The sequence below is a fragment of the Cherax quadricarinatus genome, chromosome 54 (genome assembly GCF_038502225.1).
Source record: "Cherax quadricarinatus isolate ZL_2023a chromosome 54, ASM3850222v1, whole genome shotgun sequence".
Lineage (NCBI taxonomy): Eukaryota > Metazoa > Arthropoda > Malacostraca > Decapoda > Parastacidae > Cherax > Cherax quadricarinatus.
The window spans coordinates 17,355,548-17,370,149 of NC_091345.1; the positions used below are offsets into that span (position 1 = coordinate 17,355,548).

Below are 14,602 nucleotides of genomic sequence, written 5' to 3' on the forward strand. Positions count from 1 at the left end.
AAAATGTATAGATGTATTATGTATAGAATTCCAAGACAGTTTTAATTCGTCCTATCCTGAGTGCGATGGGTACATTTAATTTAAATTTAGCTAAATTTGTAGCTCATATTCTGCAAGTTTTTGACTCTAAATGAATATACTGATAAAAATTCTCTGTCAAAAATTGTTAGCTATTTTCAGCTTAATGTTGTTATGGCCAGTTCTGATGCAGTCACTATCTACCAACATTTTGCTAAGATACGATAGATATGTATTAATGGTTTATTTATGATACAGATTCAGTTGTAAGGTTTCAATATAAAAAGATTAAAAAAATGACTTCGGCTATCAGTTAATGGTTCATTATTTAATGTTAACAAAAATTTTCATTCACAGATAGATGGAGTGATACTGGACTCTCCTTCAGGACGAACTCTTGCTAAAATATATCTACATTATTATAAAAAGATCATGAATGATAACAATCCAACTAATTTAAAACCAATACTTCATGGGAGTTATGTGGATTATGTCTTCTTACGTTTTTTAAGGCCATATTCAGGGTTAATCAAGACAAATTTAAACTCCAAATGCAGAAATAGTGTATTGACTGTGCAAAAGGAAAAGGAAAACAATTAGTCATCTTTTTCGATGTTAATGATGATCATTTCAATAATAGCTTCCTCGGTACATTTTTATTCTTTGTACCATTTTTTTCAGGAAAACTGCAAACTTTAACAGCTGCTACTCATATGTTCTCCTATGTCTTCCTTTATTACTGAAATTAAGTCTTGAAAAAATTCTTAAGCAATAGCTATCTTCTACAACTGCTTTGAAAAGACTGAAATCACTCTTGGAAAAAAAATCTCAACCAGAATGCATTTAGTCACAGTTCTTAATTATGTCCATTGTATTAATTTTTTTTATGATTATATAAGTTATAATATTCAAAAGCAATATTGTAAAATATTGTATTACAATTTAATTTTAAGGTTATTTGCGGTTAGGTTAGGTAAGGTAAGGTTTGTCAGGAAACAGGACAGTGCTTCCTGACGCGGGTCTTAGATGATGACCCGCCTTTGGAGCCTTTAGTCATTTGACCGAGGCTTTTAGCTGGCTTACCGGTCCACCCCTTTAAAAATTATGGTCATAGTTATAACCATTTGTAGCTCTAAGGTTATTTTTCGTTAACCCTCTAAGTAGTGGTAAAAAAAAAAATACACGAGAAGACGTGTATTGATACGAGGTTTCACCTACTTGAGGCTTCATCAAGTATTTGGTAAAGTCTTATGTTGATAACATGTACTAATTTAAAGATTTCCTTTTTGCTGTTTAATTTTTTTTATCACTTGTCTGCTATGCCATTTTTCAACAACCTCACTATGTACTCATTTCATGTTTAAAGATCTCGTTGCATCTCCTCTGTGCTGAAATGTACTGTCATTGGTTTCAGCTGTAATAAGTGTATCACTGGATATATAGGAAGTATTTTCTCAGAATTTTAAACAAGAATGTATGAACGCAGGATTATACAGCAGAAGTCTTTCCCTTTTCTCTAGTCAAGCTAACACAATCACCACATTTCATTTTGAAAAAAAAAAATAACCATGAACTAGAACTAGAATCTTTTAAAATTATAGATAAGGCATAGAATGCACTGAGTTTAGAAATTCTAGAGTTTATGAATTAGGCAACTTGAATACCAAGTTGAAGACAATGATTCAGCAATTAACTTGTTTATTTTTAAATGATTGGAGGTTATCCTCTTCTGGTGTGTCTCGTTTCCTGTTACATCATCGTTGTGACGTGTCTCAGCAGCTGCAGGATTCATGTTGGACAAAAAGCTTAGTGTCCTAACTTGTATGTTTATTTGTTAAGCTTTACTCTGAGCTTTTGATATTGTAAATTGCATTTTAAATGGTTGTTTTGGATGGTACACTGACATGATTTTGTACCAGAAAAATATCCTGAAAAGGTTAAGTGAATTTCCACTATGAAGTTGATAGGTAGATACGAGTTGTTAGTAAATATGGCATGTGTTTCATGAAGCGGGTCTTGGTCACATGACCCTCCACTGGAGTTTTTAATTATCTGACCGAGGTTTTTACCTGGTTTACCCGTCCACCCCTTTAAAAATTAGAGTAATATAGAAAGTTGATAAGCAAACTGTGCACTAAACATTTCAAGAGTGCTAATATTTACCACCTCCTACATGTATAAGTATGTACGTTTGTATTATATATATATATATATATATATATATATATATATATATATATATATATATATATATATATATATATATGTGTGTGTGTGTGTGTGTGTGTGTGTGTGTGTCGTGCCACATAAGTAAAACTGGTTAATTAGCAAGAACTCATTTAAAATTAAATCCTTTCTAAAATTTTCTCTTATACGTTTGAAGATGTATTGTTTTTATGTATGTTAATATAAAAATTAATAATTTTGTACCAAAAGAACCTTAGAAAACGTACCTAACCTTATTATAACAAGCGCCTAATCCAACTAAATACATTTTGAATAAGCTTACAATAATTTAATAATAAACAAACACAATGAAATATATATTTTTTGTTAGGTTCAGAATGATTTTTGCGAAATTATCGCACACAAATTTTCGCTTGCCTTATCCGGCAAGAAGAGCGTTGCTATTTAAGCCAAAATCGCAAGTTTTACATATTTGGCACGACATGCATATATGCAATATATATATAAGACAAGCCACTGGGAGATGGAAATCTTTACCTCAAGTACTTTCACACTTTTCAGTGCGTCATCAGCAGTTACGCAATGTTGCAACTGAAGGATTGAGGGTGTTTTTTCTCACTCCTTCAGTTGCATAGCTCCTGATGACGCACTAAGAAGTGTGAAAGTACTTGAACTAAAGATTTCCACCCCCAGTAGCTTGTCTTTTATAGTTAAGATCGCCTGTCTGCGATTGTTTGCATATATATATATATATATATATATATATATATATATATATATATATATATATATATATATATATATATATATATATATATATATATATATATATATATATATATATATATATATATATGTATATATATATATATATATATATATATATATATATATATATATATGTATATATAATATATATATATATATATATATATATATATATATATATATATATATATATATATATATATATATATATATATATATATAGTATATTGATTTATTGTTTATTTACATTTCATTAGGGTGGGCAATGTATCTTCAAGACCCAGCAAAACAAATGACTGCTTGACACTGCCACCTGGTGGTGAACTTCCGTGGCGGCATAAGTGTTCATTCAGTACGTTTTTTTGGACACGTAATTTGTTGGTAAAGGAACTACTGAGAAGTCAAACACTTAGTAGGTCTTAGGGGTGAGACTACATACTAATGTGTGGATAAAAGGCAGTTCAATATACAGACAACTGGGAGAACAATGTATTAGTATCGAACTTAATATATTTATTGTATTGAAAATAGCAAAATTCCTTGGTGTACTAAATATATTTCAGCATCAGTATTAAATTTAAAGGTTGTCAATGGCTTATAAACACAGTGATTATAGTACATGACAAGAGTAAGAATGACATTGATGAAGTGTTGAAATAAAACCAAACGGCATCACTTGTTATATTAAATGCGCACACATACGTATACGCACACACACACACATACGCACACTGCGAGTTGATGTCAAGCTAGGCTACTCACCCCTTGTCGTCAGGTTCGCCTCTTAACTTGTTCATTCCCTGGTTGATGGTCTTGCCGATGGAGCGTAGCGAGTAGTTTGATGCCTCCTTTGATGCCTTGGCAGAACTAACCTCCTGTGGCTGATCTCCCTCTGCATCTGGCTTCTTCATCCCGACATAGGTGATGAGCAGGTACAGGATGGACACTAGAAAAGAGCCCCATGGTATGACGATAGCGTACACCAAGTCTAATTTGACGGCTTCGATATCTAGAGTGCTTAAAACCAACATGGGCTGCTCTCTAGAGTAGTAACATGGGAAGGTCCTCCCCGGAGTACTATAGGTCTTGTTGAATATGGTGCAGTTGACAGTGGGAGGATAACCACACCCTTTTACGTTAGGATACAACCTGGCGTCGACAACATCCCACTCCATTTGATCTATCTCGTCGACATCTGTGTAATTGACGCCGGTCAGCTCACCCTCAGTATCCCTCTTGTAGTTGACGAATATGTGTATGCACTGGAAGACGTCCTTGGTGCAGCCCTCCCGACATGAAGACCAAGAACAGTTACTCAGTCCAAACAAGAACTCGGACTCCCTGGTCACACACATTCTAGGCTCCGGGTCGAAGTCGGCAAAAAGTGTGGAGAAAGCTGGGTCTATAATGAAAGGAACAAGGAATAAAAATGCGAAGGAGCTGAAACAGGCAACAAGTGTGAAGAAAGCAGTGAGGTAGAAACGGAGACAGTTCCTGCACCTATTCTTCTTCTGTGGTGGGGGTTCTAACCCCACCGTTTCTGTTGGGGAATCAATGGTTGCGGTTTCTAAACTTCAGAGGTCACAAATAAAGGGGCCTACAAGACCCCACTTCGACGATGTGTGGTCCCGTTAAATATCAGCCAAAGGCACCAAATATCTCTGTCATATACTGCCATGTACAGGAGTATTGAGGTGGGAGGCGAGTCAGAGTACGGCGAGGATAAGCGTGTTGGTCGAGGAGAGAGTGAGCTGCCAGGCGTAGGGTCACCCTCCTACCCAGCTCACAGAGACTCCCTCATGCTCCCATCACCGCCATCAGCCGCTACCTGAAGGACCAAAAGCCATTAGTACAGTGATTCTCAACCAGGGGTAAATTTACCCCTTGAGGGTAAAAAAATTACATGGCAAGGGGTAAATATTTGATGTACTTGATAATGTATAATTATTTCTTTAGAAAAGAATGTTTTATTTTTTATTTTTGGTGATACTAATGTATATTGCTATTTTTGTGCCAAGCCTGAATAATTTATTTTTTCTGACGTCATATTGGCAACAAACACCCCCTACCTGACCCATTGTCAGGTCGTTCCCATTTAGCTCACTCAGGTAATTTCTCAATCCTACTCACTCAGTCCTCGAGTGAGATTTGCAGTCTTTGGCCCCCCTAACCTGTACTCTGTGTGATCTTCTTTGCCCTTCCCTGATCTTCATGACTTTGCACTTGGTGGGGTTAAACTCCAGGAACCAGTTGCTGGACCAAGCTTGCAGCCTGTCCAGATCTTTTTGTAGTTCTGCCTGGTCCGCATCTGACTGAATTCTCATTAGCTTCATATCATCTGCAAACAGGGACACTTCTGAGTCTATCCCTTCGGTCATGTCATTCACATATACCAGAAACAGCACCGGTCCTTGGACTAACCCCTGTGGAACCCAGCTCGTCACAGGCACCCACTCTGACACCTCATCACGTACCATTACTCACTGTTCCCTCCCTGTCAAGTATTCGCGGATCCACTGCAGTGCCTTTCCTGTTATACGTGCCTGATCCTCTAGCTTTTGCACTAATCTCTTGTGAGGGACTGTGTCGAAAGCCTTCTTGCAGTCCAAGAAAATGCAATCTACCCACCCCTCTCTCGTCTTCCGTCACCATTAACTTAGATACAGCACCAGCCTTTATTATTATTATAACCATGGGGAGCGCTAAACCCGTATGATTATACAGCGCATGTGGGAACCGAAGCACAGATCCAATTCCCTAGATCGAGAGCCCCTCACCAGCGTCAAGGAACTTCCATTGTGGGGGAGGGGGGTTAAGTAGTTGAGAGAGGCAGGATCGACCTGTTCTGAACCCATGCTGCCCTGGATTGTGCAACTGTTTGGAATCCAAGTGATTTGCAATCATGCTTCTTAGAACTCAAAGATTCTGTGCAGTTCCAGTTAACTAATCAGTGAAAATGATTAAACTGAAGCTATGCCCATTAACCACAAATGTTCCTGGGGTCGACATTAGCTATTTTCCTGAGCCAACATGTCAAATATCCCTCTAATCAGGCTGTTATGTATAGCTTACTATAGGCCCCACAGTCCTGATTATCCGGCCTGTGGTGCTTACGTTAAATCACAAGCTGCTAGTAACAATATGACTGATCAGGTTATCAACCAAGGGGCCTGATCTTGGACCGGGCCAAGAGGGTGATGACCCCCTGAATCGACTCAATGTAAGTATGGTAGGGGAAATCCCACAAAATATGCCAGGCTGGACTAGGTAGTAGTCTCTGTATCTGGGACATAGAAAGAATAGATTAAGAATGGTATTCACTGTGTTTTGACATTTCTCTGCCTTGTAGAAGCGGGGCTGCAAGGAAAAGTAAAACTGCATCATGAAACCTAAATCTATGATCATAGCCAGACCATCCCTAGAACTATAAATTCAATAGTAATTTATATTACTATTCTGAGGTTTTCGAGTAAAAAAAAAAACTTGTGGTCATTTTTTTAGTCACAGTAGATGCTATTGAACTGTTTTTCATTCGAAGTCGAGATGTCCTCCCTATCACTGTATCAAACTTGATTATCTTCCTTTCTCCAGGTGCTGTGTGACCCCTTTTGAGTAGGCAATCTGCCATATTAATATGATTATCGGGCATGATAAATGCTCATTAAAGGACTTGAAACACAAAAATGGAGAAGAAAAAGTACAATAGAAAGATTAACTGTATACCTTTACCTTTGATGGGTTTCGAGAGTTTTACTACCACCATATTTTCTGTGAAAATATAGATTAAAAATTTCTTAGCGCCATCGAAGGTAAAAAAACAAGAGGGACAGTTGCAAACTGAGGAGAAAAAAAGTAGTACTGAGAGGGTACCAAAAAGTTTATTCTCTGCAAACTGAACTTCAAGGTGAATTGACATCGGTGCAAGGCTCTTGATCCAGGTAACTGGAGATACCCTTTATCTGCATGACTCACCTGTAGGTTTAAAATATCCCCATAAGTTGTTAATAATAATAATAATAATAATAATACTGGAATGTAATCCAGAGGGGAAGTGTTCTACAACGGCTGAAAACATCAGCAAATTACATGCAATAACAAAGCACTGAGGGCTGGACACCACGAGCAAGTTATACTCCAGTAAATATAAACAAGTAATTGTAAAAACAAAAAATGGTATATCGGATTTACATAAGGCGTTGACACTGATAATTGTTATGTAAAAGATAATTACACTGGAGACAATAAGACGGCACTGTATGTTCGTGACTCGTGCACATTATGCAAGTACTAGACACGCACGCCCATGGCAGCTCTTCCGCCACGCCCATGTGACTGGCACGGACACGCCCATGAGTTGCACACACACACAAGACTATGCTAGATATATGGACCCGCCCCAGCACTGAACCAAATGTTGAGATGCAAACTTAACTTCCCTTTCCCCAACCTTCCGAGACACAAAAGATGGTCTCGAATAAGGCCTTGCTAGGATAAGATCGCCGGTTCCAAACCCTCTTTCTCGGTTACAAACATGGCCCTGAAGCTCTTGCCAGGAAACAATTTCCAGTTCTGAATGAACCCTATGACAGACTGCAAACGCAGATGATCCCCTCCAGTATGAGAACCCCGATTTGAGCCTCTTGTCAAGATGTAAACTTTAATTACAAAACACCCCCATGCCAGAATAAGAACCCCGATCCCACTGCTTAACACTTGCCTAGGCGCACTGTTCAAATCCCTTGCTGGGTTGCAAACCTCGGTTAAAAACCCTTTCCTGGGCTATTAAGGAGCCCAGGGCCTGAGCTTCTTGCTAGGATGCAAACATCATTTCTGGAACCTTTACTAGTGCACAAACCTCGGTTTTAAACCTACATTAATGTTTGCTATAAATCCATGAAAATCACTTCACATTCAAAATAAACCCATTTTAATTTTTATAAATAATAATACTTACGTTGCGTGATTAAGGTACAGGACTGTAGATCAATTTGATTAAGGTTAGGTAATGTTTATAAGTTTTCCTGCAAACCTAAAACACTATGTTTACAAACTGAAAGAACAAATGACAGGGGTAACCTGGGTATCAAAGTTCTTACAGGAGCAAATCTCAGATGATAAGAGGCAATATTCCCAGAAGGATATCAAATACTGAGGAAACGGGTTAGGAGTGGCACTTATTTAGAAAACAGTGTAGTTTAGAGTACACGTGAGACAAAGTCAGGTGAGCCAAATGACTACAGACTAAGCACAATAGGAAACGAAGGTGGTAGTAGTAGTAGCAGCAGCAAGTAATGAAATACTACCAACCACAAACAGCATGAGACCACGACAAAATTACAAAGATAATTAACTAAACCTAACATAACTGAACCTAATCACATAATACAAAAAACCTAATTACATTACCTTAATAAAACTAATTACATAACTTAACCGAAAGTAGGTCTAAATATGAATACAAGTAAGCACAGTATGTGGACAACATACAGAATGTAAATTTTGAAACTTGCACCAAAACCATCTCAGCAACCTAAATTAAAATGCTAGATTTAATGTAATATGAAAATGTTTAATCTTTCCTATGTTAGCTCAAACTAAATTTAGGTAGTATTTAACATCAGTGAAATATGTTTCGAAATATTGAAACTAATTTTTCGGGCTGTTTGTATAATGTTCCAGTCACGGTATTGTGCCTTTTCTTCAAAAAAAAAAAAAAATACTAGGATACAAAGTAATAGAAGGGGGAGGGGGAAGGTATGCCTGGTATGCCTCCCTGTGCAGGAATTGTATTAAGTGTCCCATGTTGACTACGGCAACTTTCATACTAACACGCACATAAAATACCAGGGATAAATGGCAACTGTCCTGGCACACCCATAGGCATTGTTAATACGTGATTCTTTTCCCTATACGATATTATTCCTTTCATCTTCACAGATTATCTGTAACAGCTGGTAAATTTTATATCTCTCACTAACGTTATGACACATGACATGTTCAATTAGTAACATTTGGTGTTCAAACGTGACATTTGCTTGTGTCTGAATATACGCCGAATTTGTCAAGAAACCATCATAATTACCTGGCATAAACTTAAATAGTCTAACCAAAGCTTCTGAGAAACAAAAACAACGGCAGATATACTGTAATAACTAGAGTAGATGGTGTCCAGGCCAACCTGACACCATGAACACTGACCCAATACAGCAGCAACCGACATTCCTCACACTCTTTTCTTCGTTCAGCAGATGCAACTCACAGTTCTTAAGTATTATCTTAATATCCATCGTAATTGCTCAACTTGTAGTCACTCGAGTTAGGTTATCATATGGAATAGCACGGCTACGACTTACCTAGAAAAAGAGATAGAGAGAATGGCGTAGTTACGGCTGGGCGAGTCAAGTATCACTGACGCTACACACACTGCGCAGACTCTGTCCTGCCACACATCAATTATTCCTTCAATATCATTCGCTCCTGTTATAAATATGATTTTATAAGTATTGTTTTGCGTAAACGTAGAGTACACATTACTTAAGTTGTATAAACATTAAAATTGCAAATATCTCTATTAAATTTTGTGCTAAAACCATAAAGTATGAGAGTACATTTATGTTAGAACTCGGTTCACATTGTACTCAAATTTAATGTGAAGTGATGATATATATTATGTTAGGTATCAAAGGAGGATGAAATATCATTATGTAAATGTGGAAGAACTGTTCAGCGTCACTGGAGATCCAAATTAAAGTTGGAGAACTTTGGAGAGTGTTCATGTCTTGCAGAAACTATACCTGAGTATCGATCCCACAGCGTGGCGCTGGTGATCTCAGCGCATGCTCCGTTTATATCTCCTCGTTACCTACAACCTGCTTTTTCTCCATTATCTACCTAACTCTGTTACTAGAAAAGGTATGAACACCGTAGAATAAATAGCAAAGATCCGAGGAATATTACGATTAGTTTATATGTCAACAGTGACGAGGTGACATCTTAGAATAACAGGTGGTGCAGGACATGCAATACGAGGCTAAATATAAATCCACTTTATAACTCCCGTATTGATTTCCCACTTTGTTTTTCTACTTTGTCGGTTCACTTATGCTCACAATATATCTCATTCTGCTGTGAGGGGGCTCTTGATCTAGAGAATTGGATCTCTGCTCCAGTTCCCTGAATTAAGTCTTAATACCTTCCACACATCCCCCACGGGTGCTGTATAATCCTGCGGGTTAGCGCTCCCCCATGATTACGTATAATGATAATCTCGTTCTGCTGTATATCTTTTGTCCGGTACTGTGATCAGGCCCACACAAAAGGAAGAGCTGACGTCACTAGTTGGTGTATCACAATAGTATCAGTAGATCAAAGGTATGCAATACCGATAAATTGATAAATTAGACATGTGTGCAAAATTGGGGTATCTTTATATGTAGACGTTTCGCCACTAGTTAGTGAAACGTCTACAACTAAAGATACCTAAATGTTGTACGTGTCTAATGTATCACACTAAGTTGCTTTTCCCTCCCTGGTGTATTGACTCACTCTTTTGTTATACAAGAATTAAGGAACACTGCAGTAGGCCTATGCTAAGCAGGTCCACCATCAGAAAGACTAACGAATACGTCATATGTTAAAACTTTCTTCCCATTGATACCACAACATTTTTTTTTACACCAACAAGCCTCTTAATAAGGCGATGAATTCCTTGATGTTGCTGAATGGGATGAGAGAGAGAATGAAAGAAGAGGAAAGGAATAAGGCAAGAGATAATGAAAGTAAGAAAGACTTCAAGGTAATGGTTTCCCTAGACCCGTCCATAAATATAGCTAATTTGTGTTCCACACTATGTAACCATTATATAGAATACGACAGCAGCACATTTATGATGTATGCAATTTTACCAAATAACAGAAAACAAGTTCTGAAATGATCTAGGTCGAAGAAGGAGGTTAGGGGGCGTCAAACCCGTTCCTTCCGCGGTGTTGGACATGACTGCGTGTTCCTGCTTATTATCCGGACATCACTGCTTATCCAGGCACTCTACGAGATTTTATGTCTGTCCAGCTATTGTGGGACTTTTCCATACTTAGCTAGGTATTTTACAAGCATTTATAAGCTTGTCCTGGCACTTATCTAGTTATACACAGCTGTATCTCAGTGTATATACCGACAGATGTACATCTATTTATGTATATCTCTCAGCACCTCGCATGTCTGCCAGTCGCCCTGACGGGATCACATTATAGCCTTGGAAGAACAGTAGACTGCAAGTGTGAGATTATATTTGTGAATCTACCCTGATTGACACCTACATCCCATTTAATTCTGGTCATCAATGGTGCTACAGATCACGGGAAAGATCACTGTTTAATTCAAATTGTGGATATAATAGAGCATAGTTCACATATTCCAGAAGGGTTCTACGGTAGCCTTTTTACATCAAAATACCTTCCATTCGCTGCATGACCACGGTAGAGTGCGGTAGTGCTCTGCACCCCTCTGCTGTTTTCAGGCGAGCTACCTTGTATCAACATGGCGCTGAGTGTAAGGAGGCGGGTAAATACCATTGGTATTGAGCTGCTTCGTGGGGCGATTTCACCCTCTTCAGCGCAAGTATTACTCCCAACAATCATTAGGGAGACCTATGGAATCCAGGACGATGAGGTGTATGGTGTAGCCCTGAATGGGGCTTACAGAATCTTCGTCAAACTGAATTCCACGTCCGTGTACGAGTCTTTGGTGACGAGATTCCAAGACATGAGTCTTGATGCTACTCCAGCTGTGAAGGTGCGTTTGATCGACATATCGCTCCACTCTACGTGGGTTAAGATTCGTAATGTCCCATTTGAGGCAGATAAGTGTTTTTGAGGCATATGGAACCGTACATCTGGCACAACAGGGCAAGTGGACGGCAGGTGCTTACATGGGCCGTCTGGAGGGAACCTTTTCCCTGAAGATGACTCTGAGACATCCCATACTGTCTTACGTCGTGTTGGAGGACTTCAGGACGCAAGTTATGGTATCGTATGCCGGACAGAGACGTACGTGCAGAATATGTAGGGCGTACGACCATATGGCGGCAGTGTGTGTGAAGCTGAGGAGGGCGCCTGCACAAACTGGTGAATCACCAGTTACCAGCGTGATAGCTGTTGAGAGCCTCACGTGAAAGCAAGGGCTTGGGCGCTTGTGGAGTGAAGAGGTGGAGGATTCCAAAGAGGAGACTGGCATGTGTGAGGTAAGCTGTGACGTAAAAGGATCTGTTACTAGGCAAGGGAAAAGTACAGAAGTGCAAGTGCAGGAGGAGGTGCAGGCTCTAGAGGAAGAGCTTCAGGAAGTGTTAAGGACATTGATGCCGCCTGCAGAGGATGTTCCTGAGCTGGTGAGAGGCACGGCGTTGCCTGTAGAGGAATGTAATGACAAAAACCATAGCAGGGTTGATGGGCCAACTAGTAAGAGTGAGTTGTCGCCGTGTGCTGTGGAACGAGGCGTGGTGGAGGTTGAGGTACATCGTGAGGGAACCTCAGAAGATAACATGGATGTAGAGGGCATCACGAGGAAGAGAGCGGCAGCGTCAGACTCAGATGATGTCCTGACGCCGGCGCAGAGGTCTGGGAGGAAGGAAGAGCACTGTCGAAGTAGTCACGATAAGAGGCATCGCAAAAAAAGGGGGGGGGTGATGGTGTGAAGCCTTGTGCTGGCTCTGGGGCAGGAGGCCCTGGGATGAACGAAGAGAGGAGGAAGGGTTGGAAACTATAAAGAGGCCTTAGGTGTATGACTGTGAACGTAAATGGACTGTGTAATAGTGTGAAGAGGGAATGGTTTCGAATGTTTCTGTATAAATATAGGGTGGATGTAGTGTTCCTGCAAGAACACAATTTCAAGGAGGGAAGAGTGCTCGAGGTGGAGGGGTTTCAGGTCATGACTCTGCCATCTGCACGTCTGAAAGGTGGTGTGGGTATATTGATCAGGGAGGCGAGCCCGTTTGTGTTGCTAAGTGAGGGGGGGAGGGGGGGGGAAGAGTATTGTGCGTGGATGGGTGGTGGATGGGGCAGAGGGTATCTTTTGTAAGTGTGTATGCACCAGCAGAAAATGATGTGAGGGTAAAAAGGGATTTTGTATGTGAAGAACTAGTTTTCTTCTTACGTGGTTTACCTGCAGTGGCCGTCGTTGGTGGGGACTGGAACTGCGTTATTAGGAGGGCTGATGTGGAACCAAAAGGGGCGGGGCACATGTCGGCGGCCTTGCGAGATCTTTTGAGGGATAGTCAGTTGTGGGATGCGGTTGGAGGAGGGGCATGGGAGGTAGAGCACACTTTTGTAAGACGGGGTTACGCTGCTAGGTTGGATAGGCTGTATATATCTCAAGGGGTTGAGTTGACATTTTTCCGTACAATAGAAGTAGCTTATTCGGATCATCGGGTGGTAGAAGCAGAGGTGGCGTGGGAGTCACTAGCAGGTATATCTAGGGGTTATTGGAAGTTAAATACAAGTGTGTTAGATGATGAGGAGGGGATAGAGGGATTTGCAATGCTGTGGGAGGGGTTACGTGCAGAGATAAATGGGGTAGAGGATGTGGTGATGTGGTGGGATGGTGTGGCTAAAGAACGGATTAAGCAATATTACGTAAAGGAAGGGAAACGTATCAATTCTTTAAAATATGGGCTTGCCAACTATTTGGAGGATAGATTACGGGGTTGTTATGCGAGGGGGCGGTGGCAGGCACTTATCCAATGGATGATATTATGGCAATTAAAGGGAGGCTGCGTGAGGTACAGGATGAGAGGTTCCAAGCGGTGCGGGTACAGGCGGGGGTGGAAGAGGTGTTATGGGGCGATAGACCTTCATTGTGCGTATTGCGTAGGCAGAAACAAAGACAGCAGGCAATGACTATTCCATGGTTGGAGGTTCATGAGTCGATAGGAGGGTACAGGGAGGGGCAGGTCATACAAGCTATGGAAGGAATGGGGGTGTTTGCTGATAAGTGGTATGAGAAGTACTGGCAACAAGAAGGGGTAGAGGATGGGGTTTTAGAACAGGTGTGTGGGAGTGTGGTATGTCAGTTGCATAACAGTGATAGGGAAGCACTGGGTGGGGAAATAACTGAGGGGGAAATATGGAGGGCTACAAGTGGAATGCAAAAGGGCAAAGCACTGGGAATTGATGGACTCCTGGCAGAGTTTTATCAGCAGCATTGGGAATTAATGAGGCATTTTTTGGTTAGGTTATTAAATTGCATGAAGGAGAGAGGTGAGCTGGGTGAGGAGCAGGCAGTGGCTGTCGTTGTATTGGTACCGAAGGGTAAGGGGCAACATACGCTTTGGGATTACCGGGCGATCTCGTTGTTATGCGCAGATTATAAATTGTTTGTGAAGATTTTGGGAAATCGGGTCAAGTGTGTGGTGGGGAGGGTAGTATCAAAAACTCAGTTTGGTTTGCCAGGGAGGTCTATGGTGGAGGGGCATGGGTTACTTAGGGATTTCGTGGAGGCAAAAGGGGGGGAGAGGGAGGGAGGTTTGGTGGCGCTCGATTGGCAAGGGGCATACGATAGAGTGGATCGGAAAGCATTGAAAGCCATCCTCAGGGGTCAGGGGTTTGGGGAAGAAATAGTGGGTTGGGTTGAGGCGCTG

At 40.5% G+C, this 14,602-nt stretch overlaps 1 protein-coding gene across 6 annotated transcripts in view; it reads right to left on the reverse strand.

Annotated features, from left to right (window-relative positions):
- The window catches only part of LOC128699228 (protein tipE), a 40,126-nt gene extending 30,657 nt beyond the window's left edge, over positions 1 to 9,469 (reverse strand). For all 6 annotated transcript variants that reach the window (XR_011393508.1, XM_070096665.1, XM_070096662.1 and 3 more), the window contains exons 1-2: positions 9,327 to 9,469; positions 3,736 to 4,801 (exon numbers count right to left, since the gene is read on the reverse strand). Coding sequence is in view for 5 of the 6 variants with exons in the window: in XM_070096665.1 (XP_069952766.1) it covers positions 3,736 to 4,328 (593 nt within the window). In the remaining variant the exon portion in view is untranslated. The remainder of the gene's footprint in view (positions 1 to 3,735; positions 4,802 to 9,326) is intronic.
- Between the last annotated feature and the right edge of the window lie 5,133 nt (positions 9,470 to 14,602).